The sequence below is a fragment of the Grampus griseus genome, assembly GCF_964374135.1.
Source record: "Grampus griseus genome assembly, chromosome: 1".
NCBI classification, from domain to species: Eukaryota; Metazoa; Chordata; class Mammalia; order Artiodactyla; family Delphinidae; genus Grampus; species Grampus griseus.
In genome coordinates, this window is record NC_139017.1 from 168,763,284 (window position 1) to 168,781,551 (window position 18,268).

The 18,268-nt window shown below is 41.0% G+C and overlaps 1 protein-coding gene across 3 annotated transcripts in view; it reads left to right on the forward strand.

Moving 5' to 3' along the window:
• The window catches only part of UBR4 (ubiquitin protein ligase E3 component n-recognin 4), a gene marked incomplete at its 5' end in the record, with an annotated part of 127,807 nt that overhangs the window by 8,558 nt on the left and 100,981 nt on the right, over positions 1–18,268 (forward strand). For all 3 annotated transcript variants that reach the window (XM_082680317.1, XM_082680318.1, XM_082680319.1), the window contains 14 exons: positions 705–834; positions 948–1,087; positions 1,591–1,693; positions 1,811–1,952; positions 2,108–2,232; positions 5,248–5,372; positions 5,985–6,044; positions 6,145–6,335; positions 9,674–9,773; positions 9,909–10,046; positions 10,513–10,630; positions 11,511–11,698; positions 12,615–12,774; positions 12,893–12,978. In XM_082680317.1, coding sequence (XP_082536443.1) covers positions 705–834; positions 948–1,087; positions 1,591–1,693; positions 1,811–1,952; positions 2,108–2,232; positions 5,248–5,372; positions 5,985–6,044; positions 6,145–6,335; positions 9,674–9,773; positions 9,909–10,046; positions 10,513–10,630; positions 11,511–11,698; positions 12,615–12,774; positions 12,893–12,978 — 1,806 coding nt within the window. The remainder of the gene's footprint in view (positions 1–704; positions 835–947; positions 1,088–1,590; positions 1,694–1,810; positions 1,953–2,107; positions 2,233–5,247; positions 5,373–5,984; positions 6,045–6,144; positions 6,336–9,673; positions 9,774–9,908; positions 10,047–10,512; positions 10,631–11,510; positions 11,699–12,614; positions 12,775–12,892; positions 12,979–18,268) is intronic.

Below are 18,268 nucleotides of genomic sequence, written 5' to 3' on the forward strand. Positions count from 1 at the left end.
GCATAGAGCAGGGTTTGGTAAACTTTTTCTGTAATAGACCACATAGTAGATAATTTGCCGACCATCCAGTCCCCGTTGCAGCTGATCTCTGCCTTTTAAACTCTGCCTTTGTAGTGTGAAAGCAGCCACAGACAATAAGTAAATGGATGAGCATAGCTGTGGTCCAGTCAACTTTATTTACAAAAATAGGCAGTGGGCTGAGCTGGGGCTGTGGTTTAGCACCCCCTGGTATAGAGGACTGCAGAGGCTTTTTCAAGGATTGCAAAGATATGCCTGTGGGGGCCAGGCAAGTGACATAAAGTGAGTCAAGTATGCTGGTTGAGAAGGGTGCATGACCCAGCTATAAAGGGGCCAATTACTGTTTGGCTCCAGCTGACTGTTGCCCTACAGGAATGGCAGCAGAGTTGCTCTGTCTTGTAAATTATTGAGAGAGACAGGAAATCTGGATTTGTATGTTAAATCTTCCATGTTTTAAAAAGTTGGCCATAACTTCAAATTAAAACAACAACAACAACAACACTGAGAACAGTAAGACAAACCTGCAAGCAGATATGGTCTGGGGACCATCAGGTTGTGATCTCTGCTTTACTGTTTTTCCTAATTTGCAGTTCTTGGTATGAACCTAAATTTGGCCCTTTGCCAGCTAGAAGTCCCTAAAGAATAGACTCTTCTAAAAGGCATATTTGAATTTTTTTTTTTTCCAGAAACACTTGATTCTCCTCATCAAGGGCCTGTGCACTGGCTGTAGCCGATTAGACAGAACTGAAATTATCACATTTACAGCAATGATGAAATCGGCCAAGCTGCCACAAACAGTGAAGACACTGTCAGATGGTGAGTGTTCCTTCACCAGACTTGGTTTCTTGGCCAGTCCTCTGGCCAGCTATTTCCTCTTTTGCCTTCTAGTGGCACTCCCCTCATCCCTCTCTTGCTTTTATATTTTGTAGTGGAAGATCAGAAAGAGCTGGCTGCACCAGTAAGCCCAGAGCTGAAGCAGAAGGAGGTCCAGATGAATTTTTTGAACCAGCTGACGTCAGTTTTTAACCCTAGAACTGTAGCATCATCACCCGTAGGTCCACAGACTCCGGTGAGTTACTTCAGCCAAATGGCCTCATCCTGTGGGGTTTGTTAAGATAATACTAGGAAAAATAGCTAACAAATGTATTTTACATTTGTGATATAAAATGATATACCTGCCTTTGGTACAAAGCTGAAGAGTACAAACCAAAAATAAGTAACACCCCAATTCCTTCTGTTCACAGTTATTACTACTTTGAGGACCATTTTTCCAACATTTCTCAATGCAAGTAGACAAAGAGCATGTACTCCTTTCTGTAAAAGGCATCACTCTATACTAGTTACAGAATATATATATTTTAAAGCTATATATTTTCCCCCTCCTCTTGGAAAAATGACTTGTATTTTCCCCAGCGTTAGAGAGGACTTTCCACCTCATTAACTGGGGGGTCTGAAGAGTATCTGTGGAGCAGCTGTTTAGTTTGGATGGTTGGTTCTATTCTGAACTTGAGGACAGCAGTCAACAGATGATAGTATCTTGATGGGCCTTTCACATCCTTTGTTTCTCTTCAGGCGGAAGGAGAAAATGATGAGCAGTCATCCACAGATCAAGCCTCTGCTATCAAAACCAAGAATGTGTTCATAGCTCAGAATGTGGCTAGTCTTCAGGAGCTTGGTGAGACTCTTAATTGTCATCAGAAAGGTGGTTTCTCTGCTTTCAGAAATTCCTTAAGTGGAAGAAAATCAAGCAGCAGAGGCGTGTTTGTAAGGTTGAGCTTTTTCATTAATTCAGGTGGCTCAGAGAAGCTACTGCGTGTGTGTTTAAACCTGCCCTATTTCCTACGCTACATCAATCGGTTTCAAGATGCAGTGTTGGCCAATTCCTTCTTCATCATGCCTGCAACAGTAGCAGATGCCACTGCTGTTCGTAATGGGTAAGGTGCCCCAGGGTGCATATGCTTTGCGTTTTAATGCTGCTCTCAAGAGAGAAACTGGTTAGTTTTTATGGCATGCCGACTTCCTTTAACTATCAGATTATAGAAGCAAGTGACTCAAAGAGACACTTTGTTAATCTTCTCTTGTATTCCAGTTTTCATTCACTGGTGATTGATGTAACCATGGCATTGGATACCCTTTCTCTACCTGTGTTGGAACCTCTCAATCCTTCTCGTCTGCAAGATGTGACAGTCCTCAGCCTAAGTTGTTTGTATGCAGGTGAGAAGTTGTTATATCTGATCTCATTTTCTCAGCCAAGGACAGTTACACTTTCTGGAAACCATGAGATCCTTCTGAGTACTCTCTCCCCCTTTACTTAGACCCTTCCCCCAAGGATCATCTAAATATCTCATCTAGATGAAATGAGGTCTCAATAGGAGTCTTGTAAATTCGCTTATTCAACTGCTGCCATTGTGTTATGTGGATATTTGATTTCATAGTGTGCGCACACGTTAAGTGTCTGCTGTTTGAAAGCAAAATTCCAAGTGCTTTTGGGATATTGAGATGAGCAGTATGTAATCCCTGCCCTCAAGGAGCCTATACTCGAGCAATGGAAGATAGATAGGACCACAGAGTGTAATATAAAACAGGAGATGATAAAGGTGATAAGAGAAGTATAGAATATTATGGGCACACAGAGAAGGGAGAATTGAGTCTTGCTCTGGGAGCAGATTTGAGGAAGGATTCATAGAACAGGTGGTATCTGTTTATATTGATAAATGCAACGACTGTTATTCTTCATGCTGCCGCAAAATCCCCTCCCTTCCTGTTGATTATGCTGCCTTGGAAGTGGGGCCTGACAACTGGTGTTTACTCTCTTTTAAGTTATTGTTACAGTGGCTTTTTAACCCAAATTACTGATCCTTGGTTTTAAATACCATAGTCCTGGTATGTCTTGGGAGACATAACAATTTTCGACGTTTACTGGGTTCTGTGAGTGAGGATATGAACAGCCTTGGAAACCTGACCTTGGGAGCACCAAGAAATTGCTGAGGTTAATCATCTCCCTACATTCTTTGAATGACTTTATTATAAACATCTGTGTGTAAACAGGAATATAAAGATAAACGCACTTTCAATTGGGGAAGGCAGTATTCACAAAGGAGTTCTGTTGATGTATCTTGCAGGGCAGGTTGGATTTCAGTTTGGCTATCCCTAGGCAGAGGCAAAAGCAGGACCAAGAGTATCCTGGTGTGTGTGTGTGTGTGTGTGTGTGTGTGTGTGTGTGTGTGTGTGTGTGTGTGTGTGTGTGTGTGTGTGTGTGTGTGTGTGTGTGTGTGTGTGTGTGTGTGTGTGTGTGTGTGTCTGTGTGTCTGTGTGTGTCTGTGTGTGTGTCTGTGTGTGTGTGTGTGTGTGTCTCAGTCACAGAGGGCTTAGAAATGCAGTCTAAGTCATTTGGACCATATCCTGTAGACAGTAGAGACCATTAAAGATCTGAAGTGTGCTATGATCTGAGCTATACTTTAGGAGCACATTGAAGCAGTAGTACCAGGCTGGAAGATCTGCTAGGAGGAGTTTGTGGTCATTTGGGCAAGACAGGTAAAGGGCCTGAGCGAGAGCAGCAGCAGTGGGAATGGAAAGCTAAGGCAGCGTGTGAGCAGGCGTTCTCTCCAAGCCCACTTCCAGTGTTTATTCCTAGTTCTCTATCTTTGATTTTTGCATTTTTAAATTTGAGGTTTATTAATTTCAATTTTCAGGGAATTTCTTGAATATCACATGGATCTCAGTGTACTTAGTTGATCAGGATTAAAGAGTCCTTAAAAATTCTTAGTTGTGGGCTTCCCTGGTGGCGCAGTGGTTGAGAGTCTGCCTGCCGATGCAGGGGACGCGGGTTCGTGCCCCGGTCCGGGAAGATCCCACATGCCGTGGAGCGGCTGAGCCTGCGTGTCCGGAGCCTGTGCTCCGCAACGGGAGAGGCCACAACAGTGAGAGGCCCGTGTAACGCAAAAAAAAAAAAAAAAAAATTCCTAGTTGTTAAGGGACTTCCCTGGCGGTCCAGCGGTTAGGACTCTGCACTCTCACTGCTGAGGGCACCTGTTCAATCCCTGGTCGGGGATCCCGCCTAAAAATTCTTAGTTGTTTAAAGAGCCCAGATTTGGATTGTTATTGAAATTTGGTCACTTGGAATTTGATTTAAAGAAAGGAATTTGGCCTTGATGTCTTTGAGAAATACTAAGTGTGGGATTGTTTTTTTTCCATCATCTTAAAAATTTTAGAAATATTTTAAAATTAATAATTTCATTTTTAAAGCAGTTTTAAGTTTGCAGAAAAATTGAGCAGTTTGTACAGAGTTCCCATATACTCTCTCTCCGTTATATACAGTTTCCCTTATTGTTTACAATTGCATTAATAGGATACATTTGTTGTAATTGATGAACTAATATTGATACATTATTGTTAACTGAAGTCCATAGTTTACTATGTTAGGGTTCCTTTTTTGTGTTGTACAGTTCTCTGGGTTTTGACAAATGCATAATGTCATGTAACCATCATCGTTGTGTCATAAGAATATTTTCACTGCCCTCCAAATTCCCTGTGTTCCACCTAGTGGTCCTTCTCCCCTACCCTTAACGCCAGTCCCTAGAATCCACTGATCTTTTACTGTCTCCACAGTTATCTTTTCCAGAATGTCATAGTTAGAATCAACTATGTAGTATGTAGCCTTTTCAGACAGGCTTCTTTTGCTTGCAGGGGGCGGGGGGTTTCAGGACCCCCCCTGGATACGAAAATCCACAGATGCTCGAAGTCCCTTGTATAAAATGGTGTAGTACAGTCAGCCTCAGCATCTGCAGATTCGGCATCCACCGATTCCACTAGCTGCATCTCCAGATGCGGAACTGGGGATGTGGAGGGCCAGCTGCATGCATTTAAGGCTCCTCTATGTCTTTTTGTGGCTTGGAAGCTCATCTCTTTACTGATGAGTAATATTCCTTGTATCGATATACCACAGCTTGTTCACTGATTCACCTATCAAAGGTCATCTTGATTGCTTCCATTTGTTGGCAGTTATGACTAAAGCTACAGTAAATATTTGTGTACAGGTTTTTGTGTGGATGGAAGTTTTCAGCTCATTTGGGTAAATACCTAGGAGTGCGATTGTTGGATTGTATAGTAACACTGTGTTTGGTCTTGCCCTTATGGAATTTACTTTCAGTAATCAAATCATGGAATTGCTTGTAGGTGGGCTGTGTTTTTGTGTTTCACTTTCTTGGAATGTGTGTATCTCTTTTTCAGGTGTGAGTGTGGCGACTTGCATGGCCATCCTTCACGTGGGTAGTGCCCAGCAAGTGCGGACAGGGTCCACGAGCTCCAAAGAAGACGACTATGAGAGTGATGCAGCTACAATTGTCCAAAAATGTGTAAGCTACGCCTCTGGGGACACGGAACCTTGATTATTCAAATAAGGGAATATGGCCAGTTCCACTTTCTTTCTTTTTAGAGGGAAGGACGTGGAGTGCTCTCCATACCCCTTCCCCTTGGGTAGTAGGTCTAAGAGGTAGGCCTTTAGCTTGTTTATTTGGCAGATTGGTTGGCTCTGCAGGAAACACTGCAACTTTGTGGTGGCAGTGGACTTTGTGAAAGATGAGTCATTCAATCAGCAAATATATATAAGGGCTTACTGTGCTGTGTCAGTGTACTTGCAGTGGAGGCATATTATAGACACAAGACAGTTTCAGATAGTGATATGTGGATTGGATGAACAAATGTGATAGAAAGTGATCTGATGTGGTGCTGGGTGTGTTGCTTTAGATTGGGTGGAGGGGACACCTCTGAGAAGGTGACATGTGAGCTGAATGAAAAGATGGAGTCAACATCTTATGAAGGTCAAGGAAGGTGTGATGGAATTCTGTCATTGGAAGTGGCTTGAGGATATTGGTGTCTTCAAGCTAAATCGCTTTGGGTAGGATTTAGCCTTTGTAATGAACTGTGTCACCTTGCTCAGATTTTTGTGTATGTTTGATATTGGACAGCTTGAAATCTATGACATGATTGGACAAGCGATCAGCAGTTCCCGCCGGGCTGGTGGTGAGGTAAGAAGTCTCTGCTACATTCCTGTCTTATATCTAGTCTGTAAGGTACGTAGCCTGTAAGATCTCTGTTTATATATATTTTTTGTGCCTTTTTCAATAGCACTATCAGAACTTCCAATTGCTGGGTGCCTGGTGTTTGTTAAACAGCCTTTTCCTCATATTGAACCTCAGTCCTACTGCCTTGGCTGATAAGGGGAAAGAGAAAGATCCGCTGGCTGCTCTTCGGGTCAGAGACATCCTTTCTCGTACGAAGGAGGGAGTGGGCTCTCCAAAGCTGGGGCCTGGAAAAGGGTATGTGTCCCCTTGACTGCCGCTCAGGTTTTGTTTTCCTGCCATTTTATATTGATGGGGAGCTAGTGTTAACTCCTCTCATCTCCACAGCAATAGAAAAATTTGCCTGCATCCAACTGAATGTAACTACTAAGAGGATGATCATAGTTTACTGTCTCTACATCATAGCTGTATGATTTTGGGTAAATCACTCATTCTCTCCAATCTTGTTTCCTTCTCTATAAGAGGGAGAAAACATCTGTGTAATACATATTTTAGGACTTCTGTGAGGTTCAAATCAGAAAAAAAATGCTTCTATTTTGTAAAATGGGCTTGTTTGACTTGGGGTTGGTTACTCACTTGTGTGTTTAACCTGTAAAGTGAGGATTCTGTCAGGTCCTCCTGGCTTGCTTCCTGAAACATTTACTACTGTTTTGATGAAATCTGGACAGAAGCCCTTGCTTGCCAGGAAAGAAGTTAGAGATGTAACTTCTGTGTTGTTCAAGGTTTTATTTTCTAAGCCTAGGCATTTCTTCTTCTTTTTTTTTTTTTTGCGGTACGCGGGGCTCTCACTGTTGTGGCCTCTCCCATTGCGGAGCACAGGCTCCGGACGCGCAGGCTCAGCGGCCATGGCTCACGGGCCCAGCCGCTCCGCGGCATGTGGGATTTTCCTGGACCGGGGCACGAACCTGTGTCCCCTGCATCGGCAGTCAGACTCTCAACCACTGCGCCACCAGGGAAGCCCTAAGCCTAGGCATTTCTGGATTTTATTTATTTTTTTCAGTCCCTACCATATACCACTAGGCTCTATCCAGCCATTGAGGATAGAGCACTAATCAAAGCAATCTCCTTGCCTTTGTAGAGTTTATTTTCTAACTGGAGCAACAGTGAACAAACATACTAGTAAGTTCATAATAGATTATCATATATGAGTGTTGTGAAGAAAAATAAGCCAGAACAAGGAGTTAGGGAGTGTCAGGGGCTAGTATTTTAGTTAGCACGGTCAGGAAAGGGCTCTGAGAACAAGGTGTAGAAGTGAAGTGACAGATGAGCCATGCAACTATTTGGGGTAGAATTGTTCAGGTTTTGAGGTGGAAGTATGACTGGCATTTTTAAGGCTCAGCAAGGTCAGTAGGTCTAGAATAGAGAAATCGAGGGAGAGTGGTAGAAAATTCTCTCAGAGAGGTAGCCAGGGCCAGATCACCTAGGGCCAAGTGTAATCTGTAGGTGTTAGAGGGTTTGTGATGGGGGGAGTGACGTGATATGAATTATTAGTGACCGGAGAACCCAGCTGTCCTATGGAGAATACACTGCGGGATCGTAAGACGAGGAGAGAGAACAGTTAGGAGGCTCAAGCCTTACTAACTGCACTAACTGCTTACTAACAAGCACGAGCGATGAGGGGACTCGGAGTGGGTGGTAGTAAAGGCAGGGAGAAAAGGTCATATTGGGATGTTTTGAAGGTACAGCTGACAGGATTTGCTGGTGGCTTGGAGGTTGAGTGTGAAAAATACGACATCAGAATTTTGTGGCATGAGTACCTGGGTTGTGTAATTTACTGAGATAGGGCACACCAGTTTATGAGTAGATTGGATGGCAGGAAGTCGAAGAACTGAACTTAATCTGGGCCATGCTGCTTTTGAGAGGACTGGCAGATCTTTCTGTGAGATGTTGAGTAAGCACTTGTGTATGTGAGTCTGGAGTTCAAGGAGGAAGTCGCATTCTGGACCTCATTCAGCAAATTATTCACTACTTTCTCTATTCCAGGCTCTGTGTTAGTTCTGGAATGCTGTGATGAATAAAAAAAAAATAGACACATTCCGAAGAGACAAGAAGTTATTCATGCAAATACATGTCACATTGTATCTAGAGAGTATTATAATAGGGGCTTTTGACCTGGTTAGAGAAATCAAGGCAGGCTTCCCTGAGGAAGTGTTACTGAGCTGAAATCTGAAATAGACATTAGGATGGTAGGAAGTAGACACTAAGCAAAATAGGGAGGTAATTATGTTCTAGGGAGAACAGTAGTTTGTGATATTTGAGCATCTGCATGCTTGGTATTGTAAAGGGAAATGGGAGAATGCCAAAAGGTATATCTTTAGAAGTAGCAGAAACATTTGAAAAATGGCTGTAGTGTCTTGAGACTTAAAAGAATGCAAATACATTGTGTAGGTTGCAAACCATAAGAAAGGAAAAAAATTGCCCGAAATTCTGCCACCCAAATTGGTAAACGTTCTTCCAGACATTTTTCTGTGCTCACATGTTAAACGTACATGTTTATGAAAATAGGATCACTGTTACAAAATATTGTAGACGTGTTTGCAGTCTATGATACGATTATAGATACGATTATAGATTCTATGTTTATAATGACTGATGGTATTCTACCGTATAAATACACCATAGTTAACTAATTAACTTATTGAACACTTATTTAGTGTGCTCCAAATTTCTTGTTTTGATAAACTGTGCTTTGATAAACCTTCTAAAACATAAATCTTTGTGAACTTGTTCAGTTATCCCCTTGGGGTAAATTTCTAGAAGTGTAATTCTTAGGACAAAGGATATACTTACTTAAAAATTTGAAATGTTTTGCTAAACTGCTCTGATATACATTCCTAGCTGTTGTGCGTGCAAATGCCTCTTCCCCAGGTCCTGTTTGACAGTGGGAGTCATTAATCTTCATGTTTGCTAATCTGAGGAGAAAGATATTACTGTATAGCTCTTATTTGTATTTCGTTGGTTACTAGTGTGATTGTGATCATTTTCACACTGTCTATATCCTTTGCCCCAGTTTTCTCTTTGGTATTTGGCCTTTCTTATTGATTTACATGAGCTCATTGTATATTAGATATGCTAACCCTTTGTCGTGTGGTCGTTTGGAGAGAAAGAGAAAGTTTTACTCAGATTTAATGTAAACCTTTGTTTTTATTCTCTTTGGTTTGTGTCCAGATATTTTGTAAAAGTTGCTGATTTTTAACCTTTTCTTCTCAAAAGAATGACTTTTTAAAGGTTCAACCAACATTTAAATATTAGTGTCTTCACATGACCCAATAACTTTGAATTGATAGTTTAAATTCCAAAATTTCATGGATTTGGAAGAATTTCTTCTAGTTCTGAAGTTCTTCAACTGAAGCCTGTGGATCCTTAGGCAGTGTGTAGATGGGCTTCAGGGAGGTTGTGAGCTTCTGAAATTATATGCAAATTTTATGTGTTTTTGCAATTTTTTTTTCCCCCTGGAGAAAGGTCCATAGATTCTGAAGTGGGTGTAGGACCTCAAAATGGCAAGATCTGTGGTTTCTGAAATTGTAATTTGTTGTGAGTTGTTAACGTTTGTGTTTCCTTTTTGCTTTGTGTAGGCATCAGGGATTTGGGGTGCTCTCAGTAATATTGGCAAACCATGCCGTCAAGCTGTTGACGTCTCTCTTTCAAGACCTGCAAGTGGAGGCTCTGCACAAGGTGAGGGCTTGTCTTCAGAACCAGCATATTGACTGTTGGCTCCCCTTCTGGCTAAGCTCGCTTGAGCCATCAGATCAGGTGGTCATTTCCTGCCAAGTCCTGACCTTAATTCTCTTTTCATGTCGTTACCTTCAGGGTTGGGAGGCAGATGGTCCCCCTGCTGTCCTGAGCATTATGGCCCAGAGTACCTCCATACAGAGGATTCAACGGCTGATAGACTCTGTCCCACTGACAAACCTGCTGTTGACATTACTCTCAACTTCCTACAGAAAGGTGGGTGGGGTCATGCCATTGATAATTTGGAAGATCTTCTCATATAACCTCCTCAAAATGAATGAGACTGACTGTATGCCATGATCTTTATAAAGTCATAATTTGTGGTAATGGTTTTGAAGATGAGAAAAACTCTTAAATGGTTTCAGACATTTGAATTAGTTATTGGTTATCAGCACTGTGGTCCATATGGCTACTTGGTGATTTGTGACAGTGGGCATGCTGAAGCAAAAACATGGAGGACACTATGGAAACGTTCCTTTTTCAGTTCTGGTCCAGATCTCTGGTTTTGGAGTGCTTCTATAGGATAAGGCTATGAGAGTCCTGGAGGTAGCTATTAGGAGAAATACTTCTTGGATTTAGAGAAAAGAAGACACGGAGAAGACTTTTCATGTGGCAAATGGGACGAGGTAGGATGGCTTCATTTTTGTGATCATCAATTACAGAAACCTCGCTATTTTCCTAGGCATGTGTCCTGCAGCGTCAGAGGAAGGGCTCTATGAGCAGCGATGCCAGCGCCTCTACTGACTCAAACACCTACTACGAGGATGATTTCAGCAGCACGGAGGAGGACAGCAGCCAAGGTAGACGCCCCTCTTTGCTGTCTCCCAGGGGATAAGCTATAGGGTGCAGCAGGAAGTGTCCCTAGGAGCTTCCTGTAGCTTCCTAGTCACTGTTTGCTTTCACCTGCCCGGCATGGATCTTGACTGCATGTGCACTTAAAGGCGACATGTTATTCAAGAGTAAGCGGAGCTGTTGAAGATGAGTGATTAAAACTGCCGTCAGCAAAGCCCAGATTGCTTTTCGTTGCTTTCCTTCTGCAATCAGAATACATCTCAGTTGTTCATATTTCTTTTTGTGCTGACTCATTTTGGGAACTCTGCTCTGAGCTTTCCCAGTGAAACTCAAAAGGAAGGCTGTATGTGAGGTGTTGAGTTTGGCTGACGTCATAGATGTGTGGCTTGGGGAAACAGAGAGAAAGAAATGCCAGACTGCTGTGGTGAACAACAGGGCAACACCAACATTCCCTCCTGCCTTGGTTTGGAGAGGGACTGAATAAGATAAATATCTCAGATTCTTTCTAACCAGGTTTGTGGGAGCAGTGTACAGAATTGCCAAAGGTACGATTCTTATCTGGGAGCTTACAGTTGGTAGACAAGTAAAACTCTGCTACTGAGAATGTTTGGCTTGCCGGTGAAATAAAATGAGGTGGTTTCTCTTCAGACTCCATTGGGTTCCTTTAAAAAAAATACTGGTTTTATTGAGGTATAATTTACATACAATAAAATACTCCCATTTCGCACATACATTTAGATGAGTTTTGACAAGTTTATGCAGCAGTGTAACTACCACCATGATCTACAAACCTTGTGTTCCTTTTGACTCAGGCACTCTTACAAAGCAGATGTACTAAAAATTTTTTAAAAACGTGTTGTTTTTGTTACATTTCTCTTTCCCTGTTAGATGATGACAGTGAGCCTATTCTGGGGCAGTGGTTTGAAGAGACCATCTCCCCCAGTAAAGAGAAAGTGGCACCTCCGCCTCCTCCCCCACCCCCTCCGCTGGAGAGCTCACCTCGAGTTAAAAGCCCCAGTAAGCAGGCCTCTGGTGAGAAGGGCAACATTTTGGCTAGTCGCAAAGATCCTGAGTTGGTAAGAGTGGATTTCTGAGGTTAAGGGGGAGGGAGAAATGGGGAGAAGGGGTGTGAAAAGCAGATCATTTGAACAAAAACATTTTGTAGGTTGGATAACTAATGTTTAAAGATATTTTTACTTAGGACATAAATGTATTGATTATATTTGATTAAATAACTCTTATGCTCTTGGTGTTGTTTCTCTTATTGAGGGTTAGTAACATAGCCTTTGGAGTTAGATAGAATCTACCCCTTACTGGCTTTATGACTTTGGGCAAGAAACTGAATTTCTCCAAGCCTCAGTTTTGTCTCCTGTTGTATGGGAGTGATTGTACCTCTTCTAAGAGTGTTGTGAAGAATTAAAGAGCCCTTAGCCTAGGTCTGGTACATCGTGACTGCTAACTATTTGTTCAACTGGTATTTATTAATGATGTACTGTGTGTCAGCAGCCCCTCTTCTGAAGCTCTGTCAGTAAACAAGGCATATACAGTCTTTGCTTTCATACAACTTAGTCTAGTCAAGGACGTGGATGGAAATTTCATTTTAATAGAGAAATAAAGAACTGGGAATTCCAAGCATGTATAATGACAATATAGGCTTCAGAATTGAATATATCAATAATATCTTAGAGCTGGACAAATACAGGACCTTAGAAGAATGAAATAAAAGAGTTAATCTCTTTGGAAATCCTGTCATGCAATATTACCTGAAATCTATTGTATTAAATTGGCATACCCTTTTCTGTAACTAGTAGAATCACATGGGAGAGACTATTATAACTTGGTCCCACTGTAGGTGATTTAAAATCTGATTTTTTAATTCATTGTGTTTATTGCATGAGACCTATGGGCATATTTTATTTTCTGTTTGTATTCAGGATTTGTAGGAGCTCTGGGCTTATGAACCTGCAATGAGCTTTTCTGTGTTCTTTTTAGTTCTTAGGTCTGGCTTCCAACATTTTGAACTTCATCACCTCTTCCATGCTGAACTCTCGGAATAATTTTATCCGAAACTATCTGAGTGTATCTCTTTCAGAAAACCATATGGCCACCCTGGCCAGTATCATTAAGGAGGTGGACAAAGATGGACTCAAGGGTCAGTAGACAGGATATGTGCCTGGTGGATTTTTTCCTAGTGGTGTTTGACTGTTGGCAGCATGGTGCGATGTAGCAGTTAGATGCTTGAATAATTGGTTTTTCCATTTGTCTTCAAGGCGCATCAGATGAAGAGTTTGCTGCCGCTCTCTATCACTTCAACCACTCTCTGGTAACTTCTGACCTTCAGTCACCTAACCTGCAGGTTTGTGTGCGCTACAACTGTTTAGGCCAAGAGCTCTCTACATCTGTACTCAGTAGGCTGCACTTGTTTCTATTGCTAAGGAAAAGTTTATCATGGGATCCCCTCCCTGCAAAGAGTGTTGAGAGACTATCCTAGTATATCCCTCTGCCTTAATTAGGATCATTTTGAGAAAAAAAAAAATGTGTCCTTTATCCTTGAGTCACTTAGTAAGCTTAAAGAAAAGGAAAAACAACAAAAACAACTCCTGATGACTATGCTAGTACAAAAGTAAATAGACAACAGAGCATTTTATAAAAAAAAAAAAAGAATGGCCAACAAACATAGGAAATGTTCAGCATCGTTAGTAATCTAAGAAAGGTAAATTAAAACACGTGTCTTAAAGGATCAACCAAATTACAGGAGACGGATGCTCTCATATACGCTCTTACTTGCAAACCCACCACCAAAATAAAGTCTAGGATCTTGATTGTGGTTGTCTAAACATTGTGGCTTTCTTTCCTCACTGAAGTAGTGGATATCTGGAATCCTAAATCTTAAATTCCTCATTTCATTAGTTTCATATATGTATTTGTTTTTGCATTTAAGGAATACTTTAAAATTGACTGTTTTTAGCAATGACATCATGTTCTGTGTAATTTTTTTCACTTAATATTGTTTAGTACTTTATTGCCAGAATTCATCTTTACTGTTGCATATTTCGTAGTTTTTGTTTTGACTGCTATATGATATTCCATCGTGTTTGTGACTATACCAATTTATTCATCTCCCTTCCGCTCCTGCTGATGGACATTTGGGTTGTGTCAGTCAGGTTTTATTGCTATGATCTTTCTTGTATGTGTCCCCTGTACGTACCCTGTTACAAGTGAGTCTCTTGGGAATATAAGTTGGAGTAGAATTGACAGGTTGTGGAGTATGTGACCTTAAGCAGATAATGCCAAACTGCTCTCTGTAGAAGCTGCACCATGTCTTACTCTCACCAGTAGTGCGTCAGGGATACGTGGATTCATATTCTCTCCCAACATTTGGCGACGTCATAGTCTGATGATAACGTGGTCAAAGTTAGTGGTTCTCAATCTTTAGTGTATATAAGGATTCCTGGGGAATTTTTTAAAACTGCAGATTGCTAGATACTGTGACCACTCACCCTCCCGCCCCCCCCCATCAACCCCAGTAGAATTTAATTTGGTAAATCTCCAATAATTTGCCCTAAGATTGTTTTGAAAATTTTTTTGTTACTCTTAAGATTATTTCAGTGGATTCTCAGAATCAAAACACAATTCAGGGGCTTGCACTTGCCGCCAAAGGGACAAAATCCAGGAACCTGTTTCAAGAGGTTAAAATTGATTCTCACAATCCCAAGCTATTTGAGAAATTCTTAAACATTTCTTTTGTTGTTTAAAAAGATAATTATAGGGCTTCCCTGGTGGCGCAGTGGTTGAGAGTCCGCCTGCCAATGCAGGGGACATGGGTTGGTGCCCCGGTCTGGGAAGATCCCACATGCCGCGGAGCGGCTGTGCCCGTGAGCCATGGCCACTGGGCCTGCGCGTCCGGAGCCTGTGCTCCGCAACGGGAGAGGCCACAACAGTGAGAGGCCCGTACTGCTAAAGAAAAAAAAAAAAAGATAATTATAAAATCTATTTATACTTATCTACTGTTACATGAAAAAATTTTTTTTGGCAGGAAAGGGAATATATAGAGTAGAAAAGTTGTTGACCTGTCTAAGGTGAAGAGAAGGAAATGTTTCAGTTAGTATATTGCCTGCAGCACCTTCTCAGACTATAGGGTCAGGGCGTCCTGCCAAAATTATCAGCTGCTTGCCCAGATTTGAGCAAGGAGGGAGGTTTCAAAGTTCATAGATTTGGCCTTTTCTTGTCTAAACTTGTCCAAATAATGGGGAAGAAATATTTTTCTCTAGAGAACAGGATTCTTAAGACTCCTGTAATGATATTACCCTCTTTAGCATTTAAAAATAATTACAGACCTTGTGTGGACATGCAACCTGGCTGCCTATAGCTACTGACTCTGCAGAGGAAATCCTCAGATATCCTTTTTCAGTCCATTTCCAAACATGGAACTTTAAATTGTTCCCCCACATTTCATAGCTATGAAGGATAGTCAGTGCAATCTATCTGCTGTTGAGTTCCCCTACCTTGGATATTGTTTCTTTGGAGTAATGTGCAAAGCTGCCTTAGCCAAGGTGCCTGACTTAGGTTGCAAGACACAGACAGTGCAATAAAATATATTTGACAGTAAAATGTATTTTGTTACTATTATTACTTAATATTATATTTAACATTGTATATAACATTATAATAACTTAATAATACTATTACTGTGGTGATCCAGGTTCATAAATAAGTATTCATTGACACTTAACTATATGCCGGGTACTGTTATAGGGACTGAAGAAATAAAGATGACTTGAGTTAGCATGGGATCATGAGAAAGGGGAGATAGGGTGTGGATAAAGGACCTATTGTAGAGATCATGGGAAATTATTTGAATGAGGTGAAGGACAAGGAAAGGAAGGAATTCAAGATATTGCCTAAATTTAAAACCCTTGAAACCCAAATGAGACTAGAAGGATGCTGTTGTCTTTAATAGAAATAGGGAGGTGAAGAAGGAGAGTTGGTTTGGGGGTAGATGGAGTGATACTGAATACTCAGTGGTTCATTCTTCTAGGTTTAAGTCAACTCAGAGATTGTATTTACTCATGGGTCACATTTATTTATTTTTTCAGGTTTCTTTAAAAAAAATTTTTTTTAAATTGAAGTATAGTTGATTTACAGTGTTGTGTTAATTACTGCTGTACAGCAGAGTGATTCAGTTATACACATATATACATTCTTTTTTTATATTCTTTTCCATTATGGTTTATCGTAAGATTGAATATAGTTCTTTGTACTATAGAGTAGGACCTTGTTGTTTACCCATTCTATATATAAAAGGTTACATCTGCTAACCCCAGCCTCCCACTTCATCCCTCCCCCAACCTCCTCCCCCTTGGCAGCCACCACTCTGTTCTCTATGTCCGTGATTCTGTTTCTGTTTCATAGATAGGTTCATTTGTGTCATATTTTAGATTCCACGTATAAGTGATATCATATGGTATGTGGTGTTCTCTTTTTGACTTACTTCACATAGTATGATAATCTCTAGTTGCATCCATGTTGCTGCAAATGGCATTATTTCATTCATTTTTATGGCTGAGTAGTATTCCATTGTATATGTGTAGCACAGCTTCTTTATCCATTCATCTGTCGGTGGACATTTAAGTTGTTTCCATCTCTTGGCTACTGTGAATAGTGCTGCTGTGAACGTAGGGGTGCATGTATCTTTTTGAATTATAGTTTTGTCTGGATATATGCCCAGGAGTAGGATCATATGGTAATTCTATTTTTAGTTTTCCGGGGAACTTCCATACTGTTTTCTACAGTGGCTGCACCAACTTAAATTCTCAAGGGTCACTTGTTTAGTTCACATTTTCTCAGAATGATCCTTTGGGTTCTTCAGGTACATGAGGCACAATTTGCCATTTTCTCTCTGTTTATAAAAACAAACAGGTCAGTGTCAGCTCTTCAACATGACTTTTAGTCCCATTTAGTAGGCTAGCCATAGAGTCATCGTGCGGTCAAGAAAACTGTATACCTGAGTGTGAGGCGCTCCTTTAAAGAAGGAGTAAGCTGAAGGCAATTAGCAGAGGCATCATCTATGTGATTATATTGTTTCCTTTGTCAGTATGTTGAATTTTATAGCCCTTTCAATCAAATGAGAAAAACAGTTTATATATTATCAGTGTTTTTAGTTTAAATAGTCACCATTACTACTATTGAAGAAAATATCATTAAATACGATGACATTTTGAGGTGCCAGTGGGATGAAGATGTCTAGAAAATAGTTGGAAATGTGAGTCTGAAATTTAGGAGTTAAGAAATTAACATTGATAATGCAGCTTTGGGGATTATCCATTAAGAGGCCATTGTTGAAGTGATGAGATACAATGAGATGGATTGGGGATAGCAAGAGCGACGAAGGCTGAGGCTGAAACCTCAGGAATGCCAGCATTGAGGAGGGGAGGAAAGGTAGCCGGAGGGTGGCAAGGAATGGGTCAGGCCAGGGTTTTGCTGTGCTGTGGCTCAGTTTCACTACTTCAGAAGTCAGTTCTTCCTTAGCGCTAATAAGAGTTTGAGTGGTAGGGAAAAATAGGTTCCAGAGGAATGTTAGCTCGTTTCTTAAGGTTCTGAGGCCTAAATAAACTGACCTAAAGACACAAATAACTGACATGAAACAAAAACTCACTTAAAAAAGTGTGTAAATAACTTTATAAGGAATATACATTAATCATAATCCTTCCACGAAATTCATGATTTTAATTTTTCCATGTTTCCTTCTAGTCCCTGTCTGTATAGTGGCATAGTTTTACAGTTATTATCAGAACATTGATATGTCCCTTGGTTTCTGCTTTTTCAAATTTTACTATTATATATGTAATGTAATATATATAGAGTATGTTATTTTGTTTACCTTGGTCTTTACAGTTGCCACCATTATGGCTGCATGTCCCTTGATTTGATTTTTTTATTATTATAGTAATGCTCCAGTTAACACTTCTGATATAGCTCAGGCATGTTTATTTTTTTTTTTTGAATTGTTTTCTTGAGTCAGGAATTGAGAAGTTAGTCATTATGGCTGTGTTGAGCATAGTGATGAAGAATGTAGGTTTTAGAGATAAACCTTGCTTGGTCACTTGGTAATCTTGTGGCTTTGGTCATGTTCTTAAGCCACTCTGAGCTCTGTTTTCCGTATCAGTGAAGTGGAGCACACCCCTGACGTTGTAGCTCTGAGCATTTAGTGTGACGGTCTCTGTACAACAGTTAGCCTATGGTAACCCCCCATTACCTGGGAACTACTCACGATATCTGTGACTTTTTGAATGCCTTCGAGGAATAGGGTCTTCTAGGATTTTTTTTTTAAAAATGCATTTATTTATTTTTTAATTTTTGTCTGCATTGGGTCTTCCTTGCTGCGTGCGGGCTTTCTCTGATTGCGGTGAGCGGGGGCTACTCTTTGTTGCGGTGAGCGGGCTTCTCATTGCGGTGCCTTCTCTTGTTGCGGAGCACAGGCTCTAGTCACGTGGGCTTCAGTAGTTGGGGCTCGTGGGCTCTAGAGCGCAGGCTCAGTAGTTGTGGCGCATGGGCTTAGTTGCTCCGCGGTATGTGAGAGCTTCCTGGACCAGGGCTCAAACCCATGTCCCCTGCCTTGGCAGGCAGATTCTTAACCACTGCACCAC